This window comes from Ammodytes marinus (assembly GCF_949987685.1).
Source record: "Ammodytes marinus genome assembly, chromosome: 20".
Taxonomy (NCBI): Eukaryota; Metazoa; Chordata; class Actinopteri; order Uranoscopiformes; family Ammodytidae; genus Ammodytes; species Ammodytes marinus.
The window spans coordinates 15,834,906-15,854,111 of NC_137224.1; the positions used below are offsets into that span (position 1 = coordinate 15,834,906).

Sequence of the window (19,206 nt, forward strand, 5' to 3'; positions counted from 1 at the left end):
CATTAGCTTTGTCAGTTATCTTTTATCCACATCTTATGACATTATTGTCTTCCATTAAGATATGCTGTAGAGCCAAACACAACCATGTTTTTTAAAAATATATACATACATAGATGTTCCTTTAAACATATTATGATTGACTAAATAAGTATTATTTATGTTATATAGAATAAAGTGTTGAGAACGACCGGCTGGTACACACACAAATGAATGGAAACCTAGATGTCTTGATGTATTAGCAGATTAGTGTGAGCTTTGAAGTGCTAATCAGCCAGCCACAGTCACTGTAAGAGATAATTGGTTTCCATAGAAGGAGTGCAGCGTTTGTGTAAGTCCCCCCTGTGAGAGTGTGAAGTTTCTGTCTAATTGGAGCATCTGTTTGCAGAGATCAGGGGCGGATTCCAGAAGCAGAATGCCCGATGACATTTTTACATCCTGAGTTAAAATAGCTGTCCTCTTTCCTGTCAATCACCTCATACAATACCTAATGCATGCGTGAGAACAGCGGATTAACCGTGATTAAACCAATAGAACCAGGATTGTATGAAATGAATCAATCAGAAAAACGCTGCAGAGGATCCCTTTAACCCTCTGAGGTCTGCGCGCATATCTTTATTAATATCTCCCTGAAGATATGGCTGAAAAATAAAATTAAAACATCATCTCAAACTAGAGGTCCTCCTGTTTCCGGGGAATGTTCTCGTGATACTGTCAGTCCCTTACAGGCTTAGAAAACACTGAGAAGAAAGACCAAGAAGCTCCCCAGCTACCGCTTAGCTTGTACATAGTGCATATAGAGTATATACATAGTGTGAAAGTAGTTTGTTATTATTGTTTTTATATTTACTTAATGGTTTGTTTGAAAAGTGTTTTGTGATGCTTCCTCTTTTATTAGTATACATACCATGAATCATTATATGTGGTTCAAAGTCTTCATTCAGTCTTATTTCCTAATGTTTTTTGAAAGTAGAGACAACATTTCTACCAAAAAGCGTCTGGACCAAATTTTATATTTGTCATGTTTTGTGCACTCCCCTACTGTGTTTTGGAAAATTTCCACTGCATTTTTTAAGCTAAGGCTTAGGAGAAGCAATTTCAAGAGCCAAAACAACTCAACAGGATGACTAAAGGTTCTTCTTTCATACAAATTTCCAGGTTTTTCAAAAATCGCAATTCATTTTGAAGCATTTAAGCCAATTATTTTTAGACACAATGGTCTAGGACATAAGTAGACCTCAGAAAACAAAGGTCTAATGTGTTCTGAACATTTCCATATAAAACACTTTGGTATAATTTATCTTCTTGCACATTTGAAATAGATATTTATAGAAGTATGTATAATCGGAGAAAATACCCCTAGACCTCAGAGGGTGGTGAAGCATGTATTTAGCTGTGCCACTCCATCCATGAAGCTGTTGGTTTAGCACAGCAGACGAGGGGATATTCTACTGTTTTTTTTTCCACCTGTCAGTGTCTTCATTACAAATGGAATTTCATTTGTCTGAGAATTAGAAGTTTGAGTTTGACATGGAAGTATTTCAAATGTGTTATTATTATTATTTGTCAATTTTTGAACAAGGTAAAATAATACAAACATAAAAAAACTAACGGGATTCTCAGCAACATATGAGCAACAAATGAACAACTCGAATAAATAATATGATTTGTGTTTAAAAGGGATAGAAAGAAGTTGGAAGCATTTCTGGTCCTACCCCCTCTTATATTGTATAAATTTTCACAGAAAGTAAAATATTCAGTTTGTGTCCATCCCAGCTTTAGGACAAAAATAAGAATAATTGGTGATAATTTGCTCTTTACATTTTTTGAACAGTTTTATAATATATAACATATAATAAACAGTATATAATATATAATAATATAAGATGTTAAGTGTTTTTAGTATGATAAATAATGGACCTGTTGGTTGTATGTAAATGCTTTTATGTATAATTCGTATAGCTCTTTTTTGGTGAATGAAGATGCCTGAACCAAAGGAGAATTCACAAATGTATAATTGATATGTTTTGATGTGTTCAGTTCTTAATGGGTGATTCAACCATGACATTAAAGCCAGGACTCCTCATGTGTCCAGGACTATCAGTCAAGCATAACCATATGTGATATGACACTCCTTTAGTCTGACGAGAATAGGGATCCATCTGTGAAGGGCCAAGCTGATGGAATGTTTCTGTATTATTGTGAGTTACACCTGCACTAATTGACCCCACTTTTAAAGAATCTTGAGTGTGACATTAATTAAAATTATCTTGATGATTGATTGACACCCATCTGTATTTTACAACTATCTACTAAGGTGAGCTTTCCAGCCCTGAATCAATTTTCAATTTTTTTCAATTCTTTTACATCATAATGATTCTTACTAGGACCAATGATATATTTCTCATTGGGCTTGACTTATACCCAGTATGATGGTGTCTTTTGTAATACTACAGTGATAACAGCTAGAGGGCTCCCTTAAACAAGAGAAGACGCAAGGAGGCACAAACCACAAAAAGAGGACTAAAAGAATGTCATTTACACACTTAAACAATATTTTTCTTATCATTTGCAACAGTGTGTGCAAAAAAAAACAATAACCTGGGCTACACGTCTCATAAAGAGTCTTGTTGCTGCTGCTCTGTGATTATTTAGCACAGCAATAATTCATAAGGAGATAGATAGCCAGCTTTATTTATCTCCAATGGAAATTGTAGCCTTGCAGTAATAATAATAATTCACATTCACTACGCTCATTCCAAGCACAACACTATTCTTACACACTCACTTTTATGCTGTTCATATTTAATGTAATTTTTTTTTACATGCAAAGTGCTACTACTGAATTGACTGCTGATTGTATTTCATACATCTCAGAACAATAGAATAATCCCAAAGGAATACATTCAGGGACAAAATGTTTACATGCAGATACTAAAATATGATTATAAATAGCGTTTTACTTGTTATTAAGTATAGATTAGATCTCTTGAATACTCCTGCCCTGGCTGACCTTTGGGTAGTACCGTAAACATGCAGCAAAGGGTCTGGACCGGATTGGAACGCCGGCTCACTGTCTGCAACAAAGACTTAAGGGGTACTCACTCTACTCTGTGAGTCACTGTGGTGACCAAGAGTCCTTTATGTAATCTGGTGATAACACTGTCGATACACAGTTTTTGTACTGTGTTGCTGACTCTGCAAAGTCAGCTATTGAGAATCTGCAACTGTCCTTTAATGCTCTTCAGAATGCTCTTATTTCACTTAAACTTGTCCTTAACCAGACTAAAACTAAATTCATGTTGTTCTCTAGGGCTAGAGAATTGGACAACAGTGCATGCATCTATGCTGTAAACGGTTCTTTGATCGAAAAAGTCTCTGAATATAAGTACCTTGGTATCTGGCTAGATGAGAAGCTCACTTTTAAACCCCATATTGACAAACTTGTTCTCAAATCTCGTCAAAAAATTGGTTTTTTATATCGGAACAGAACAAGTTTCCCAAAAATTTGTAGGAAAAGGGTAATCGAAGCAGTGTTTTTATCAGTGTTGGATTATGGAGATATAGTTTATAGACATGCCTCTGCTACTGCCCTAAAACCCCTTGACTCGGTGTACCATTCAGCCCTTAGATTCATTACAGGTGATCCTTTTAAAACTCATCACTGTTCCCTGTATGAAAAAGTCGGCTGGACATCCCTGTCATTAAGACATGAGTTACATTGGTTTTTATTTATTTTTAAATCCTTAATTGGTAAACAGCCACCTTATTTATCAGCTATGCTCGACTGGAACTCTCAGTCTTTTAATACCCGATCCAGTGAGCTGCTGCTTTTAAAGGTTCCTAGAGTTCACTCTAAGTTGGGAACAACTGCTTTTAGCTATAGTGCCCCCACCTCTTGGAATGCCCTTCAGAGCAACTTCAATATGACCATTCTCCCCACTTTTTCTTCTTTTAAATCTATGATTTCTGATTTTCACCATCACCACTGCATTTGTTTTAACTGAATTAATTTTTTAAGCTCTTTTATTGTAATTTTTTATTCTTTTGATCTTTTTTATCTTGCTAGGATTTTGTGTTTCTCTGTTTTATTCTGTCACTCTGTTGTTATTGTTGTTGTTGTGTTGTGTGCGCTCGTCGGCGTTGTAAATGAGGGGAACCTCAATGCCTTTCGAGTTTGAATAAATAAAGGTTTCAATCAATCAATCAAACATCACTAGAAGCAACACCTATCACATTACATGTAGTTATTTCTCAACCATGGTCAACATGAAAAGACTGGTTGGAGCTGTTTAAATATTATTTCTTATTTTTAGATAATTTTTTTGTAGGTTAGTACAATTCAAACAATAATAGTAAGTAGTTCAAAAGAAATAAAATAAATACAAAATAAGTATATTTACATAGACGTTCATTTATACTTATTATAATCCAAAAAATGTGTTTAAACAATTGTGAAAAACTGTATTGAAAATATATTGTACAGTAGAGATGGCAGCTGGTGTGATTCACTCCTGAGTGGAACGACGTGTCATCCTTTACCACCATCGACTTATGAAGGCCGGTACTCCCTGCTAGCCCTTCTTCTCCTTTTCATCTTTGAACAAAAGCATAAATTCAAAGAGCTTTTTTGAAGACTCAAATTAATTAAGTCTTTTAATTGAACTGAATTCAAATTAGGCTAACATTATCACCTCAAAAACGATGTAGTAAATTACAAATATTTAAGTTATTCAGACCTAGCAGAACCTATTTCCAGTAAGACGACAGGCATACAGACCTACGCACAGAAACTTTAGAATATCATGAGAACATAGGACAAATGTACTTCTTTTTATATGCATTTCTACAGTGGAGCCTATGTTACACACAAAACACATCCTATCAATCTTAAACCCTATTCAGAGGAGCAGCACACAACATTTTGCCACGCTATTTAAAAGAGGATTGGACAGGAGACTGCTTCAAAAGCCATCTCATGGAAACACAACATATATAGGCTAGTTCTATAGTTGGATTTAAAAAGAAAACAAACTAAATATAACTGAAGAGTAATAAAGACACACAGTCAACAGAGAATATAAAATAAGACCAGTGATAACATTAGTAAATAGTAAATGTATTCACAAGTCAACCACTCCCAAAAAACTTCCACGGATAAAAAAGTGTTAAGAAGTGATCTAAAGGAACTTATAGACTAGTTACCATGTGCTCCTCCTCATTGAAGAGGTAGGTACGTTTTTGGTATTTGCACATCTGCTGCTTTGGCTTTCAACATCTGTCCCTTACAAGCCCCCAAATACAGTATATGACTGTTTGTATAACTGGACAGCCAAACAAAATTGTGTCTTAGATGCGCAATCATGCAATGCAAATCAAAAGATATGTTCATGACACATGTTGACTCTGTTGAGTTAGTTTAGAGGAAGCTGGTAGCTCCACCCGTGGTATTTTTGGTATGATCTAAAATATCAACAATAGGTTATGGCTATTGGGTTTATTTCAGCAGATAGTTTATATTGACTTATAGGGTGAGAAAATAAAGTGTATATAGAACCATTAATATCGACAAGCCTCAATAATGTCTCCCTGTGGTTTGATTTTGTCTGAGTCATATCTGTAGGCCTATAGGCTTAAAATAAACAGCCATGTGTCATAATACCAAGCTACGGTGCAAATGAGGAACCATCAAGCTGATGTGTTTCATGGGGAAACTTATTCAAGTCAAGTTTCTGGCCAAAGCAGCTTCACTGGGAATGAAATGTTTATTTTGTCTAAAGCCCCGTCCACTTTATTAGCATCATCATCATCATCATCATCATCATCATCATCATCATCATCATCATCATCATCATCCTCATCATCACCACCTTTGGTTTACTGTAATTTACTTCATAGCCTACTTGGAAAATAATTCCAAATTCCCCTATAGAAAATCTCAATGAAATAAAAGAAGCATACATTTACAACAGAAAAAAATATATACAAGGGTAAAGTTGGCTAAACATCATACAATGCAAACGTTTCAAAATAATTCATTGTCATAAAACGCGTATTGAGAACTATAGCCTTGTCAAGAGGGGAGTTTCCACTGTCAGGGGTCAAGTCAACAGTCAACCACAATAACAGACGGAACTTCCTGTAACGTCTTTCAAACTAACACTTAGGAACGACCGTCGGCGTCGGGTACGCCTACCAAGCAAATGATGATGTTTCTGACTTATTCAATTTCGTATCAATAAGGTAGGCTATTGGTTGAGATCTGTAAGTTCATGATTATTAGCTATAGGCCTTATAGGCTTTAATTATATGAAGTAGCCTATGCCTATGCAAATAGGCCAGGCTACTGCACAATTCAACCTAGCCTACTCACTTTTAAAGAAAAATGAAAAACAAACTAGCCTACAAAACTATTGGTATTTGGTTCGCTAAAAGGCTAATGTGTGCTAGTAGCAATTATAGTAGCCTATTAAACCCAGCCTAGGCCTATATGCTGTCTACATTGCCCCCACTGCTTTATAAAGCAATAAATAATAGGCTAGTCTTCCAAGCATATCAGGTAGTGGCATTTTAATTGTAGGCTTGTGCAGAATTGTTGCTGATATAGTAGGCTAGACTTATAACGTAGGCCTGTTAGGAGTGCTATTGGCAACAACAACAAAACAAACGCAATTTCTCTAGTTTCAGCCAGTGGATGAGTTAGTGACGTTTCGTTTAGGCTACTAGGCAGGCTATGTTATTCCCCACATTAGCTCGGTTTTCATGGAAAAATCTATTATAAACTTAGAAACGCTCTGTGCTTTTATTTTGACGTGTAACTTGTTGAGTATCCGGTTTCCTCCGTGTCTCTCTCTTTGTAGCTTGACGTGGGTCTTGGCGCCCCTCAGACGGCGTGTGCACTGTTGGCTTGGCTTGCAGACAGGCAGGTTGGAGGAGCACAGCGTAGAGGGGCGTCCTGACAGCGGCAGGAGGAGAACCTGTTCACCAACTTCACAACAGTTTCGCTCACCCCCTCAGTCCGCCGAGCACCTCAAGCTCCTCACTCGGATATAAACTCTCACTTTTTTTCTTCACAAAAAAAGTTTTCTATGTCTCTCGAGGAGCGGGAGGGATCCCCATCTTTTCACTGTGTGAGACAAGTAGCGCCGGCGATGTCTGGATCGTACTGCAAAAGTTTGTACCCGTTCAGCGGGGATCAGCACCAGCAGGGACTGAGCTTCGAGGCCGGAGATATTATAAAGGTGGTCCAGGCTCTGCCCGGAGGCTGGTGGGAGGGAGAGAGGGATGGAGCCAGAGGATGGTTCCCTTCAAGCTACGTCCAAGTCCTGGAGGTAAGGCACTATGCTTATTATTAGCCTACTCATCTGGACTTAAGGCAAGTCTTAATTGGAAGAACATTAACTTAAGTGACTTGTTCATGAATATTTGGAGCATTTAAGAGGAATATGTTTTTTAAAGTGACTTTTGTAATCTCTCTGTAGACTGTCTTTCACTCAGACACAGACACAGACACACACACACACGCACGCACGCACACAGGATGACCAGAGTGTAGTTGGAGGGTTAAGAGTGACCTGCAGACACACACTCACACACTAGACTAGAGCATAAAGACAGCATTGACAGATGCCCTAATCTAATGTATCGTTTTCCCCGTGCTGCGCTTTTTCAGATTAGCTGTAACCTTTGCGGCAGGCAGTGGTGGGCTCCCTTTCTCGGCCTGTCTAACTCTAACTGAACGGCTGAAACACTTCCTCATTCCACGCACATTCCAGTCAAATTCTCAGGTCTCCTCTGTGTGTGCGCGTGAATGCACATGGCATGCTGCTCTCTCTCTCTTCCCTCTCTCTCTCCATGGTCAACCCCTCCCGTCCCCACCCATAGCCTCTCCCTCTCTCTCTCTCTCTGTTTGTCTGGGTTCTGACTCTCCCAACTTTGTATTTAGATTATCTTGATTTTCCCTGTTTGGCTCTGCGATATAAATGCCAACTCCACATTGGATAAGTGACACCACAAATTGTTCATTTTGATTTTCGTCTTTCATTTTCGCCTTTTGAGTGTGAAAAGAAATAAAAGCAGACATCATTTGTGTGACTCTGTGACACCAGACACCAACGCTTCCTGATTTCGGGGCTTGTTCTGATTCACTTTAGATCACATGGAACCTGTGTGGCAGCCAGATGGTCCAAGGCACAACACAGCCTCCCTTATCTGTTTCTGAGACCAGTTTGAGGAATGGAGTTGCTGCTGGGTGGGGCAGGGCAGGATTTTTCTCAGTTTCACCATGAATTCACACTGTGGAAATGTGTGTAGCTTATAAAGGAAGTCTGGCCTGTCTGAAGTGGTTAACCATTTTACACTGTTAAGATGTCATACACATTATGTTGCAATCATATAAGATTTTTTTTTAATTTAAACTGTTGATGTGATAGGAAAAATATACATTGATTGTCAAATATATCGCCATTGGATATTTAGAGTTTTCAAACACCAATGTTGTTATAGCTCTTAAAAATCTGTTGACTGATAAGACATGGTTGCCCTGCCTATCTCCATGACATCTCTCCAGAAACAGTTATTAAAGGCCTACTTCACCGGTGGAAATATGAAGGTGTATTGAACTCTGATATCCTATGTAGTATAAATGTGCAAACATTTTAGAAATCGGTTCATTCTAGCCTGAGAAAAGGCAGAGAGAGTGTTTTATGGTCTCACTGTCAAACCCTACATTTTCCTATGGGTAAAATGTAGGGCTAGGATTAACAGGACAGCTGAGCCAACGGAAGACTGAGGGAAGAAAAACCTAATTAATTATATTATAATTGCGATTTTATAATGATAGAATGCCGGTTCTGTATGGGTGAAGTATTTCTTTAAGTATCTTAAGTAGTTTTTCTTTCCTTTTTGAAAGGTTTTAAAGGTTTAAAACAAATGGTTGCAGCCTTGCTGGACATGAAACACAAGAGATGACAGAGGATATCTGTTTCTAAAAACACTGAATGTCCTTCAGCTTGAGCACAGACGCTTTTTTTTTCTAAAACACTGATGCAAAGCTAGATAAGGGCGCTCAGCCTTGAAGCTATATAGGCTAAATGAAGCAACAACAACTTGCTTATCTGATTTTGGGTCTGACTTCTCACAGATAGATTCTCCTCACTTTCACATGAGCTCACTTTTGGAGGAAACTGGGCCTCCGCGGTCTGCAGATTGTGTCGGATGTTTGTGGTGTTGCGGGTTTCATATCTAGACTCAAACCGCTAACCCACCTTTCCTTTCGCTCTGTTTCCTCTGCATGCAAATAACCTAAACATTACCTAATACACATGAGTGAAATGATGCTGTAATGAAGTGGGGAAAGGACCGTGGTAGCTCTTTTGAGTTTCTTTGTTGCACCACCATCACTGTGGCTTTACCTGTTCTACCAGGCAGGCAGCAGGAGTGGTAGCTGGATCTCTGATGATATTTGAACAAGTTTAACCTAGTATCTACAGTCCACACTGCTCTGAGGAAGTCATAGTTTGGGTTTAAGTCCATGTCTGACTTTCCTCTGTTTGAGACTATTTCTAGTTAGTTCCAAGCTAATTTGCTGCAGACAGATGTGACAGCAATATTGATCTTCTCATCTAACTGACAGAAAATAGTGTACAAAAATGTCAAACCCTTTCTTTAACATCAGGGAGAATTCAACATAACTTGACTTCAGCAACAGCTGAGCATTACACTTTATTATCAAAGATGCCAGTGACACCAGAGATTACAGTTGATCTAGAATACTCAATTACATTCAAATGTTCATGTTGGCCAAAACCATAATGACTGACTCTGTGGAAATAGTTACGTTTATTTTTGTCAGATTACTTTATCGCACTTAAATTGAGAATTATTATTGTTTTAATTTAGACATTAAGACGCTTCCAAAGAAAGCTATTTATGCCACTGCATATCCGCCAATCACATGCCAAGTGTCGATACAGTAGTTGATCCAGACTGGAGAGATTCCTTCCTCCTTCTCAGAGGCTTCATTGCACATAGTGAAACCCTAAGTTTCCTTCTTAGTTCTCCCATGGATGTGTCATCTGTAGGTCGATCAGAGGTGTAGACTGGCACATGGAAATGACGGTGGTGATGATGGTACAACCAAAACTCTCCCTTTCTTCCTCATTCTGGTAATCTATTCAAACCCAGGGCGGTCATGTAAGGGGGAAATCACCACCATTTCTCCAGCCTGTTGTGCAGTAACCCGGTTTCCTCACTTTTCAAAATGGTAAATGCATCATAAATTATGGCTGATGTGCGTTAATCACGTTGTTGACAACTGGTACAGGGAACAATGCAGCTCTGATCTATAGCTCTGTTGTCATCTTCAGTATTGTGGCTTTGTTCTACAAACAGCTCCATTCTTCCTCGCATCATGAATCATTCAGAACCTGTAGTCGCCTGGTGCATGGCATAGTTTGTCTGTTTCTCAGCGATCAACACTTGACGCTCATGTAGAGGTCAGACTATGTAACATTTGAAGGAAGAAATAACCTATTATTCTTTCTGAAAACTAATAGTTGAATTCACTACACATTTTCTTACTTCAGTTGACTCAAATGTTTTGCCTCTACTTAATCTGTTATGTTCAGTAATTTATGATGGCTAGGCCTACTGTAAATTTAAGTTAACAAACTTTACGGATAATGAGTCAATTCTCCAACTCTCCAACTCTTGCATACTTGTGCCTCTGATCCACTATATTTTTGCTGTCTGTTTGTCTTTGGGTCTTTTTGAAGGTGTGGACATTTGTATCAGTTATGCTAAAGTTGTACCCAAAATATATTGATCCGATAGTGTTTGAAAAAGAACACCGTGACTGCTTTTCTCAATGGACATCAGACAACAAAAAGGAGTGGAGGATGGATAAAAGCATGCACCATGGAACCCATACCCAATGAAAGGTTCTGTCATGTACTCCAGGAGAACGTTGTGTTTCTGGAGTAATTATGACTACCACCAGATTATCATGAGTCATCATGACATGGAGTCAGATCAGCGGTTGGCTCATTAGTGCTCACTGTTCACCTAATGAGGAGCAAATTAAAAGAAAGCTCTTCAAACAAAAGGGAAGAAAAGAAGCAGCTGAAAGCCATCAATGGCGACTCGGTTTCCATGAGTGTCTCCCTGATGTCACCCAGCGCTTCTCACTGGAGGATATTGCCCTAAGCATGATATGAATGCTTTTAATGTTTGGGAGCTTTTATCGGCAGATGAATTGGACTGATTCAATATTCATTCAATCAATCAACCTGCTATAGCTTGAAAAGAATCTTTGAGCCACCCTGTGGTGTTTGGAGCTGTCACCACTGGTTCCAGACAGATTTCTGTGCTTTGCCTTTGTGCTTCATCTGACTCAGGGGCACAGTTTTTACTTTGACGTCAAATCAAAGAGGAGATTTTTTCACCTTGCTAGCTTCTTTTTCTGACAGCAGGATATCTCCAACACTCCAACCTAAATGGAACTTTGGGAAATGTTGGGGACAGGTTGACTTCGGACCAAGGGACAGTTTATTTCACTTTGGTATTTCACACGGTCAGTGTTTATAGCTATGCAACACATACATCTGATTCAGAACCTTGATGGATGGTTTGCCGTGTCAACACATAGCAAGAAATGTATTTGATAGGGCTGATGTGTTTGGGCGCAGCAGCAAAGCTGAAGACTGGCTCGTTTTGCAGTCCCTGACTGGCACCTGGTTACTATGTTTCGCTGCATAAGCACTGGCAGGTTTTTTCAGAGCCTCTTGGCATCATACAGTAATTAAATCCTGAGTTCAGCACTATATGGCTAAGTCTAAATTATGTATCAAGAAAGCATCAGCTTATAAAGATAAATGCTTTTATGGGACTTGGCAACAATGAAAAAGAAAACAATAATACAAATAAAAAATACAAATGTATGGGATGCTGAGACAAAATCATGATTGATTTATTGATTAATTGATTTATTATTGACTTCATAAATCTAAGTCAGGAGTCTGATATACTAAGTCAGATGTTTGACTAACTGAATGCACAGCTAAATGATGCATTGCATGTTACTAAATGTCTTAAATGTCTACTATTATATTTGTTTTAATCACCTGTACCTCTTAATCTTTTTAACATTTAAAAACCGAACAATTTGTTAGCAACTGTTTCAAAAACATTTCAGTAATGCAAACATGCAGAGTTATTCTCCACTGCAAATATTTGATGATTAAGTGTTTCAACAAGAAACAATATATTTGGGCTTTTGAGTATTTAAGAATTGGTCTTGTTAGGAAAATGTGTTGGGCAATTTGTCTATTCTCTGACACCAAATTATTAATTAAAAGGATAATGAACAGAATTGAGCCCTGGCTTCCAAATAAACGGCTTCTCTGTAAACATAACATCAGCTGCTGGTGGGTGTGATGTCACAAGACAGTTTTTCAAAGCACCAAGCAATGTTGGGGGCCCATAATGAAACTGGTTAAATTCACTGAATAAGTGACACACACACACACACACACACACACACACACACACACACACACACACACACACACACACACACACACACACACACACACACACACACACACACACACACACACACACACACACACACACACACACACACACACACACACACACACACACACACACACACACACACACACACACACACACATACACTGGGTTATAGCCTTTAATGGTTGTTCAGAGGGCAGTTAAACACTCTTGTTACTCTGAGGCCATATATGACACTCCTATAACAAATCAGGACTCCCATACAAGTGCTGAAATATCAACATGGGCAGTTAACATGTAATAGAAGCCCTGCAGCCAGGCCTACCAGGGGCCATCTGGAGGTAAACTCCCCCTGACTCTTTCATTTGGATGAAATATGTTCTGTGCAGGTTGCCACGTACTACGCAGTGAAGTGTGACTTTTTCCTTCCACTTGAAGAGGCCAGTCTAATATGAAGTCAATTTGAAGATGATGTAATGCTGATTTTCCCAATTTTAAGCTCACATTATTATTATAACATTGCGTATTGTTTATCTTCAGTTTGAATGACTTTGTATGTTTCTATCCGTGGCCAGGATAACTACTGTAAGCTATTTGCAATTAGCTGTAAATTATGGCAAACCACTATGTCGCCCCAATTCCTCTCCTGGAGTGTCAGCTGTATTTATTATGAAACTGTACGAGCATAAAGTGAGTAGGGGGGTGCTTCCAACAGAGGTTTGGATGGTGATTTAGACTGGCATAATCCCTGTGGTTGAATGCTGGGGGTCAGACCACTGAGACTCCAGCACACAGCCAGGTGTTTCCCCACGCACGCTGGAAAATCAACAGCACCCCTGCCATTGTGACGTAATACCAAAACACAGTCATTTCTTCTCATGGAACGTTACTTGTGGGGAGCAGTGAAATATCATCTGAATGACTGTAGAACCACCCACTGTTGCACTTCTGAAAGCACCTAGTTAACCGCAATCTGCTGCTTGTTTTGACACTCTAGATTCTAGACGTTTGAGGTTTTCACACATCTGCCAGCAGTGCTGTCATGTAAGGCGTTTGGAAGTGTGGCTATAGAGATGATGCCTCAATACATAGTGACGGGGAAAGGAAAGGAGAAATGCTTTTGAAAAACTGGTGTTCTGTGGTAACAAGTTAATTTAGGAACCCTTTTAAAGTAAGTATTATTAATATGATACGGTACATTTGTTTCAAGACTTGGGTTGTACTATTTCAAGCTTTAATCCATTACGTCCTATAGTGTACTCCAGTGTAGCTATTTTGAGTTCTAGCTTGAGAAACATTAGCTCAGTTTAAGAGTAATTACAGTTTATTTTAAACTTGGGCCTCATTTTCCCAGTTTTTCCCAATGGATTCATTGTGGCCAAAATCTAGTTAAATACTCTTCTGTAGTGCTCTGAAAATCTGAATGTGTGGGGATCACTGACCTGAAATATATGGTTTAAAGTGGCAAAAAACTCAAAATGTACTGAATTGTTTTGTCAACTGTCCAACTGCATTCAGCTCTGTTGGGCTGAGTTGAGCTTAAGACCTTCAATTGCAGCACTTTGGGAATTAGAGACCACACAGGTTTTGAGCTAGTTATAATGCCTGTTCATTTGGTAGAATGCCTATGGAAGCCCGGCTAGGGTGTTGTTGGTGAGAGTGAGTGTTTTAATTGTTTGTTTCCCTTCTAGGATATACATATTGATTTTAAGTTTAAAGGCATGTCCAGAAACCATATGGTCATCATGTCAGAGTAGAAGACACCACTCTTCTGTGACAGAAAGGATATTAAAGTACAGCTGCAGGACTGCTCGATGAATATTCTTTAGGAGACAGATTTTAGACTTGTTTTGTTCAGGATGGGCCCTTCCCATTAATGTAAATAGTATACCAGTCATTACAACAAAACTGAAAATCAGTGCCAATTTAGAGGGTCCCTATAGGCTCTGTACCAGTACCTCATTATTTTGGTTGCCACCCAAAACTCTTGACCTTAGATGAGAGTTAGAACATTGACTGACATGTTGGTCTCTATGTTTAACTCTTTTTTTAACATCATTGTCATCACTTAACCTCAGCAATCCTGAATGCCCAAAGACACTTTGGGCAGAACCCTGAGGTGGGAAATACACAATTTTCCGGCAGCGTAATAGGGCTTTAGCTTAAGGAGGGTGCTTACTGTAAGGATTGACTTTCAACAACTTGTTTGTAAGTATGGTGACTGGTGAGACACGAACACTGATATATGGACTTTGTGACACATGTTCCAATAGTCCACTAAAGTGTTGCACTCGTTTGTCTAGACAACAACTTTTGGAAGTAGTTGTGGTAAGAGTGAAATAAGAACTTGGAGGACCCTTCCTACTGCTCACTCACTTCTCTACTTTCTCACATTCACTCTACCATCGCAGCGTGAAGTCCTCCAGTCAAGACAAAGACAAAACAAGACCAAGTCCTGCACTTTGGGCTGCAATTCAGTTCCCAATCATAAGGGAGCAATGCACCACTTTTCTGGAACTGCACCGTGGCTCCAGACATGGGGGCGCTGACTCTCAATTGTAGCGGCTTCCAACTCAGCTGTAATCTGCTCCATTGCGCCCTGGAGGTCAGACTCAAATGAAGCCAGCAGAACTACATCATTTTTCAAAAAAAATTGGATACTTCTGTGAGATCTTGAAGTCGTGATTCACAGCTCATAACAAGCGTGGTGCTTTGGGAAGAAACGGGGGCAACATGGGGCGGGGGAAATCCAGATCAAGTCTACCAGTTGATATTTCCCAACACTATATACACAGACTTAACCACTGGCACGCAACACTCAAAGGATCAGGCTGTTTCTGTTTAAGAGATGGGGACATGTTTTGGTGGAGGACAGTGTGCATTACGCCCTAATGTGAGCTGACAGGATGTCTGGAGTTGCAAAACTTTGCTTTTTCCAGCTGAGTGAAGCCTGTACTGCATTGACCTGTTGCGAGGCTATTTGACTGGTCATAGCAAGTAATACATCAGTCACTGTGGATTGCTTGGTGGGTTTAAGCATTCACGTTGAAATAGGGACAGCGAATTGACATGCAATCTGATCCCTAGAACATAAGCGGGCCTGTACGGATAAGATCTTCACATTGGAGAGCACGCTCCCACACATATGCAGTGCACAGCTTGTGTCACAGTGTTCTTGTCTTGGTCACGTCATTCTGCACGGCACAAGTCGAAACTCGGAGGAAAGACAGTGAGACGAACAGAGCTTGAGAAATTCACTTAAACTAGATGGGGCTGGATGTAACAAACCGGGCTTTGTTTCGCTGTGCTGACCGCCGTAGCCTCGACTTGCGCACACACTCACACAAACACACATGTATTTATATGTGACATAGTGCATGCTTTAACACGTCCCCTCCTTCGCTCTGAGTGGCTGAAGTGTCTCTCCACTGGGAATGTGGCTCCCACATCTGCCCCAAACCAAAACAATGTCTCCCAAATAAAGATATGCTCCACAGCCCCCATCGCTTTTCTTTCCCCTCTTCCTGTCTCACTCCGTCTCTCCCCAAGGACTGTTTCGATCTTTCACTCCACCTCCTCCTCCTCCTCCTCCTCCTCAGTTCACTCCAGCTCCGTCTGGCCATATCTTGACACATTCTTCTCTCTACGTCTGGTAGTTAGTGGCCAAGCCTACATGTGAGAGATTTCTTGCCAGCTGTTTTTTCTTCTTCTTTCACATTAGGCTTAGTTGCTCGCTTAGTGATACCAGACTGGGTTGAGAACTCAGACCTCCTGGGCAAGAAGTTAGTGTTAGCGTCTCCACTGGGGCCTTAAGATCACAGTGCTCATGAGATGTAGCTATGCTGCTCTCAAGAGGTTTGCGTTTGTCTTCTATAGTGTGGAGGATTTAAAGGATTATTTTCCACAACAAGAGTTTTACTTTATTGTTGCAGTATTGATTAATTTTTTATTTTTTATAACGTGTAGAAAAATACCCATTTTTGGTAATCAAGTCCTTTAGAACTTTACCAACTTTTACACTTACCTCAAGATTGACACACTTCACAATAGGAGTGACAAAATCGATTAAATATTTAGCTTCAGCAGATTTTTCCATCAGCATGCTTTCTTTATTCCTATATATTTGGATGTTTTCTGTGTTGAATGCCTTTGGACATAAAGCCTCCCAAAAATCTAAGCTATTTAAATGACTATTTCAAAGAGTCATAATGTCAGTGTACTCGGCCAGTAAAGTCAACTTCACAGCAATACCTATGAAAAGTTTTCAAACGTTAACCACCTTAAGCTTCTGGTCACACCAGACCAAGTGAGACTTTAACAATACAAGCCCTGAGTATATTGAATTGAGCAACAGTGCATTTTTATGTCTTATTAGTTAAACCTTTCATTTTTCATAAAATGAAGGTGCTATTTCTTATATTGAAATGTGTACATAGTCTCATTTGAATTGATGAATATTTCAAATCAAATCAAATCGTTTTGAAATACGCCATCATTTCATAGCCCTTCATTTGGGACTCCATGCTTTACCTGATAACTCAACAGCTCTCTAATTACTGGAAATTCAACAGCTGTGCACATTTTTTTTGTGCATCAGCATTCGTGCGTGAACTTCTCAGTAACCCTGGTGGTGCAGATAGGACAGCGTTGCCACAGAAAGGGAAGGTGGACAACGTATTTATGAGCAAAAAATAGGAAACAGACACTTCCCCTGACTGTCACTCCCTCTGCTCCCCTGACATGACAAGGTATGGAGCAGGACAGAACACATCACTGTATGTGTCCACTGTGTACCTCGCTACTATTTTTATTAGAAAACTCCAGACTAGAGTTGGCCCACGTTCTCTGTGTTTATGTCAGCATGAAAAAGACTTGGTGTGTGCTCTGCTTGTGACTGTTTACAGATCTGCTCCAGTATGTATACAGCTGGAATCTGTTTGGTTTCTTTTCAAGGCGTGCATACCTGTATACAATATAACATATCTTAACAGGGTAACAAAGAAGACAATCATGGCACATACAATTTTTTTTATAAGGACTGGTGTGAAAGGCATGCTATGTTGTAGGCATCTCTTGGGCCTCATTGGTTAATGACTACAATTACCATTATTGTGTAGCAGCAGAAGCATCACAAATATAAATAATTATTTGCTCAACACTGTTACTAGAATTATTTCACCAAGTGTTTGAATAATTGAAACTGAGTCAGGCCTTCTTGGAAGCAGGTGAATTTACTTGCAAACAGCATACAAGGGTCAAACAACAATGTACCTGGATTGATACATGGTTGAATACATCGAATGAACAGTGTACAGAGATTATATGCAAGAGAAGTTGGTGTGTGCGCAAACACATACTAAGTTTGGTGTGTCCAGCCCTTATTTTGCTGGCGAAAGCAGAAATGTTTTTAATTAGCAGATAACAGGATATGGGAAATTTAGGGAGTCTTTTCTTACTGTGCACATGAATGCGTCATACCTCTGTATGGGCCAAAATCTTATTAGGCTTCAAGGCTAAACAACAAACTTGTAGCAAAACACTTTGGAGTTCTTAATCTACTGGGACAAAGTTCAATAGGCAGAAAGCATGTATTGTGCATTAAAATATTATACAATCATAAAGCAAACTAAATTCTGTTAACATTCCACCCTTTTTATAATATTTAATGCAACTTTCTGCAACACTTCAAAGCAAAAGGGCAAAGCATATGAGTAAATATATTTCAGTCAAGCAGAATAATATCAAGTACATCAACATCACAGTTGTGAAAATGCAAGTTTGTGTACTGGTGCGACATCGTTTATGTACAGTTTCAAAGAGGACAGTCTTTGTAGAAGCCAGGGAACAGGAACCTAGGTCGTCTTGATGGTCAACAAGTCCCTTTTGTGGCATTTTGACGCAAAGTGTCCTTCATATCACAGTCACTGGGGGAATGGTTAGGTATTACCATAACCGATTCAGATTGTTCCTCAGTGTCCAATTGTCCTTATTGAAGAATGGTCAGCTTCGTCTTCTCCTTGCATCTGAAACAGAATGAATTTGAGCAGTAACATGTTCTCAAAAGAAATGCTCATCATTCTGCCAGGGTTGTTTCTAAAATATCATCCTATCCATTTTGCTTGCTCTAGATGTCACAATTAACGCACAACAACATTTTAGGATAGGTTTGATTTCATTCTTCCACATGGTTGTCTGTGTTTGGGCAGCATTCAAGCACACACAGGCAGTCAGTGAGACAGGCCCTCCCTTTTCTGCATGGGACTGAATCACACACACACCACATTCCTGAGAAGCTCTCTACTTCTCCAAATCTGACATGGTGTTATAGTTTGTTCTTCAAATAACAAAAGTTAACATGTAGGTTAAGTATAGGTGTCTTTACAGTTAACCAGTTTTTGAATCAATTTATATCAACAATACACATTCTTGTGCTCTCTCCTTTTCTCCTTTTCACAGAGACTGAGTCTCAGTTAGACACACATGTATTTCATTCATCACATACAGTTTGTGGCAAATAGGTTGCTCTTTCGTCCTTTCTCTCATAACAGCATAACAATTGTATGCACACTTTACTAAAACCTTCTATCTCCCTTCCCCTACATACTTTTTCTTTCTTTATAACATCCATAAACAATCAGTTCCAAACAATCTTTTTCCTCTTACACTTTCAACAAC

At 39.2% G+C, this 19,206-nt stretch overlaps 1 protein-coding gene across 1 annotated transcript in view; it reads left to right on the forward strand.

Annotated features, from left to right (window-relative positions):
- Positions 1 to 6,938: 6,938 nt before the first annotated feature.
- Positions 6,939 to 19,206, forward strand: part of gas7b (growth arrest-specific 7b) — a 54,687-nt gene continuing 42,419 nt past the window's right edge. Inside the window, exon 1 of the mRNA XM_080049419.1 lies at positions 6,939 to 7,328. Coding sequence (XP_079905545.1) covers positions 7,086 to 7,328 — 243 coding nt within the window. The 5' untranslated portion in view covers positions 6,939 to 7,085. The remainder of the gene's footprint in view (positions 7,329 to 19,206) is intronic.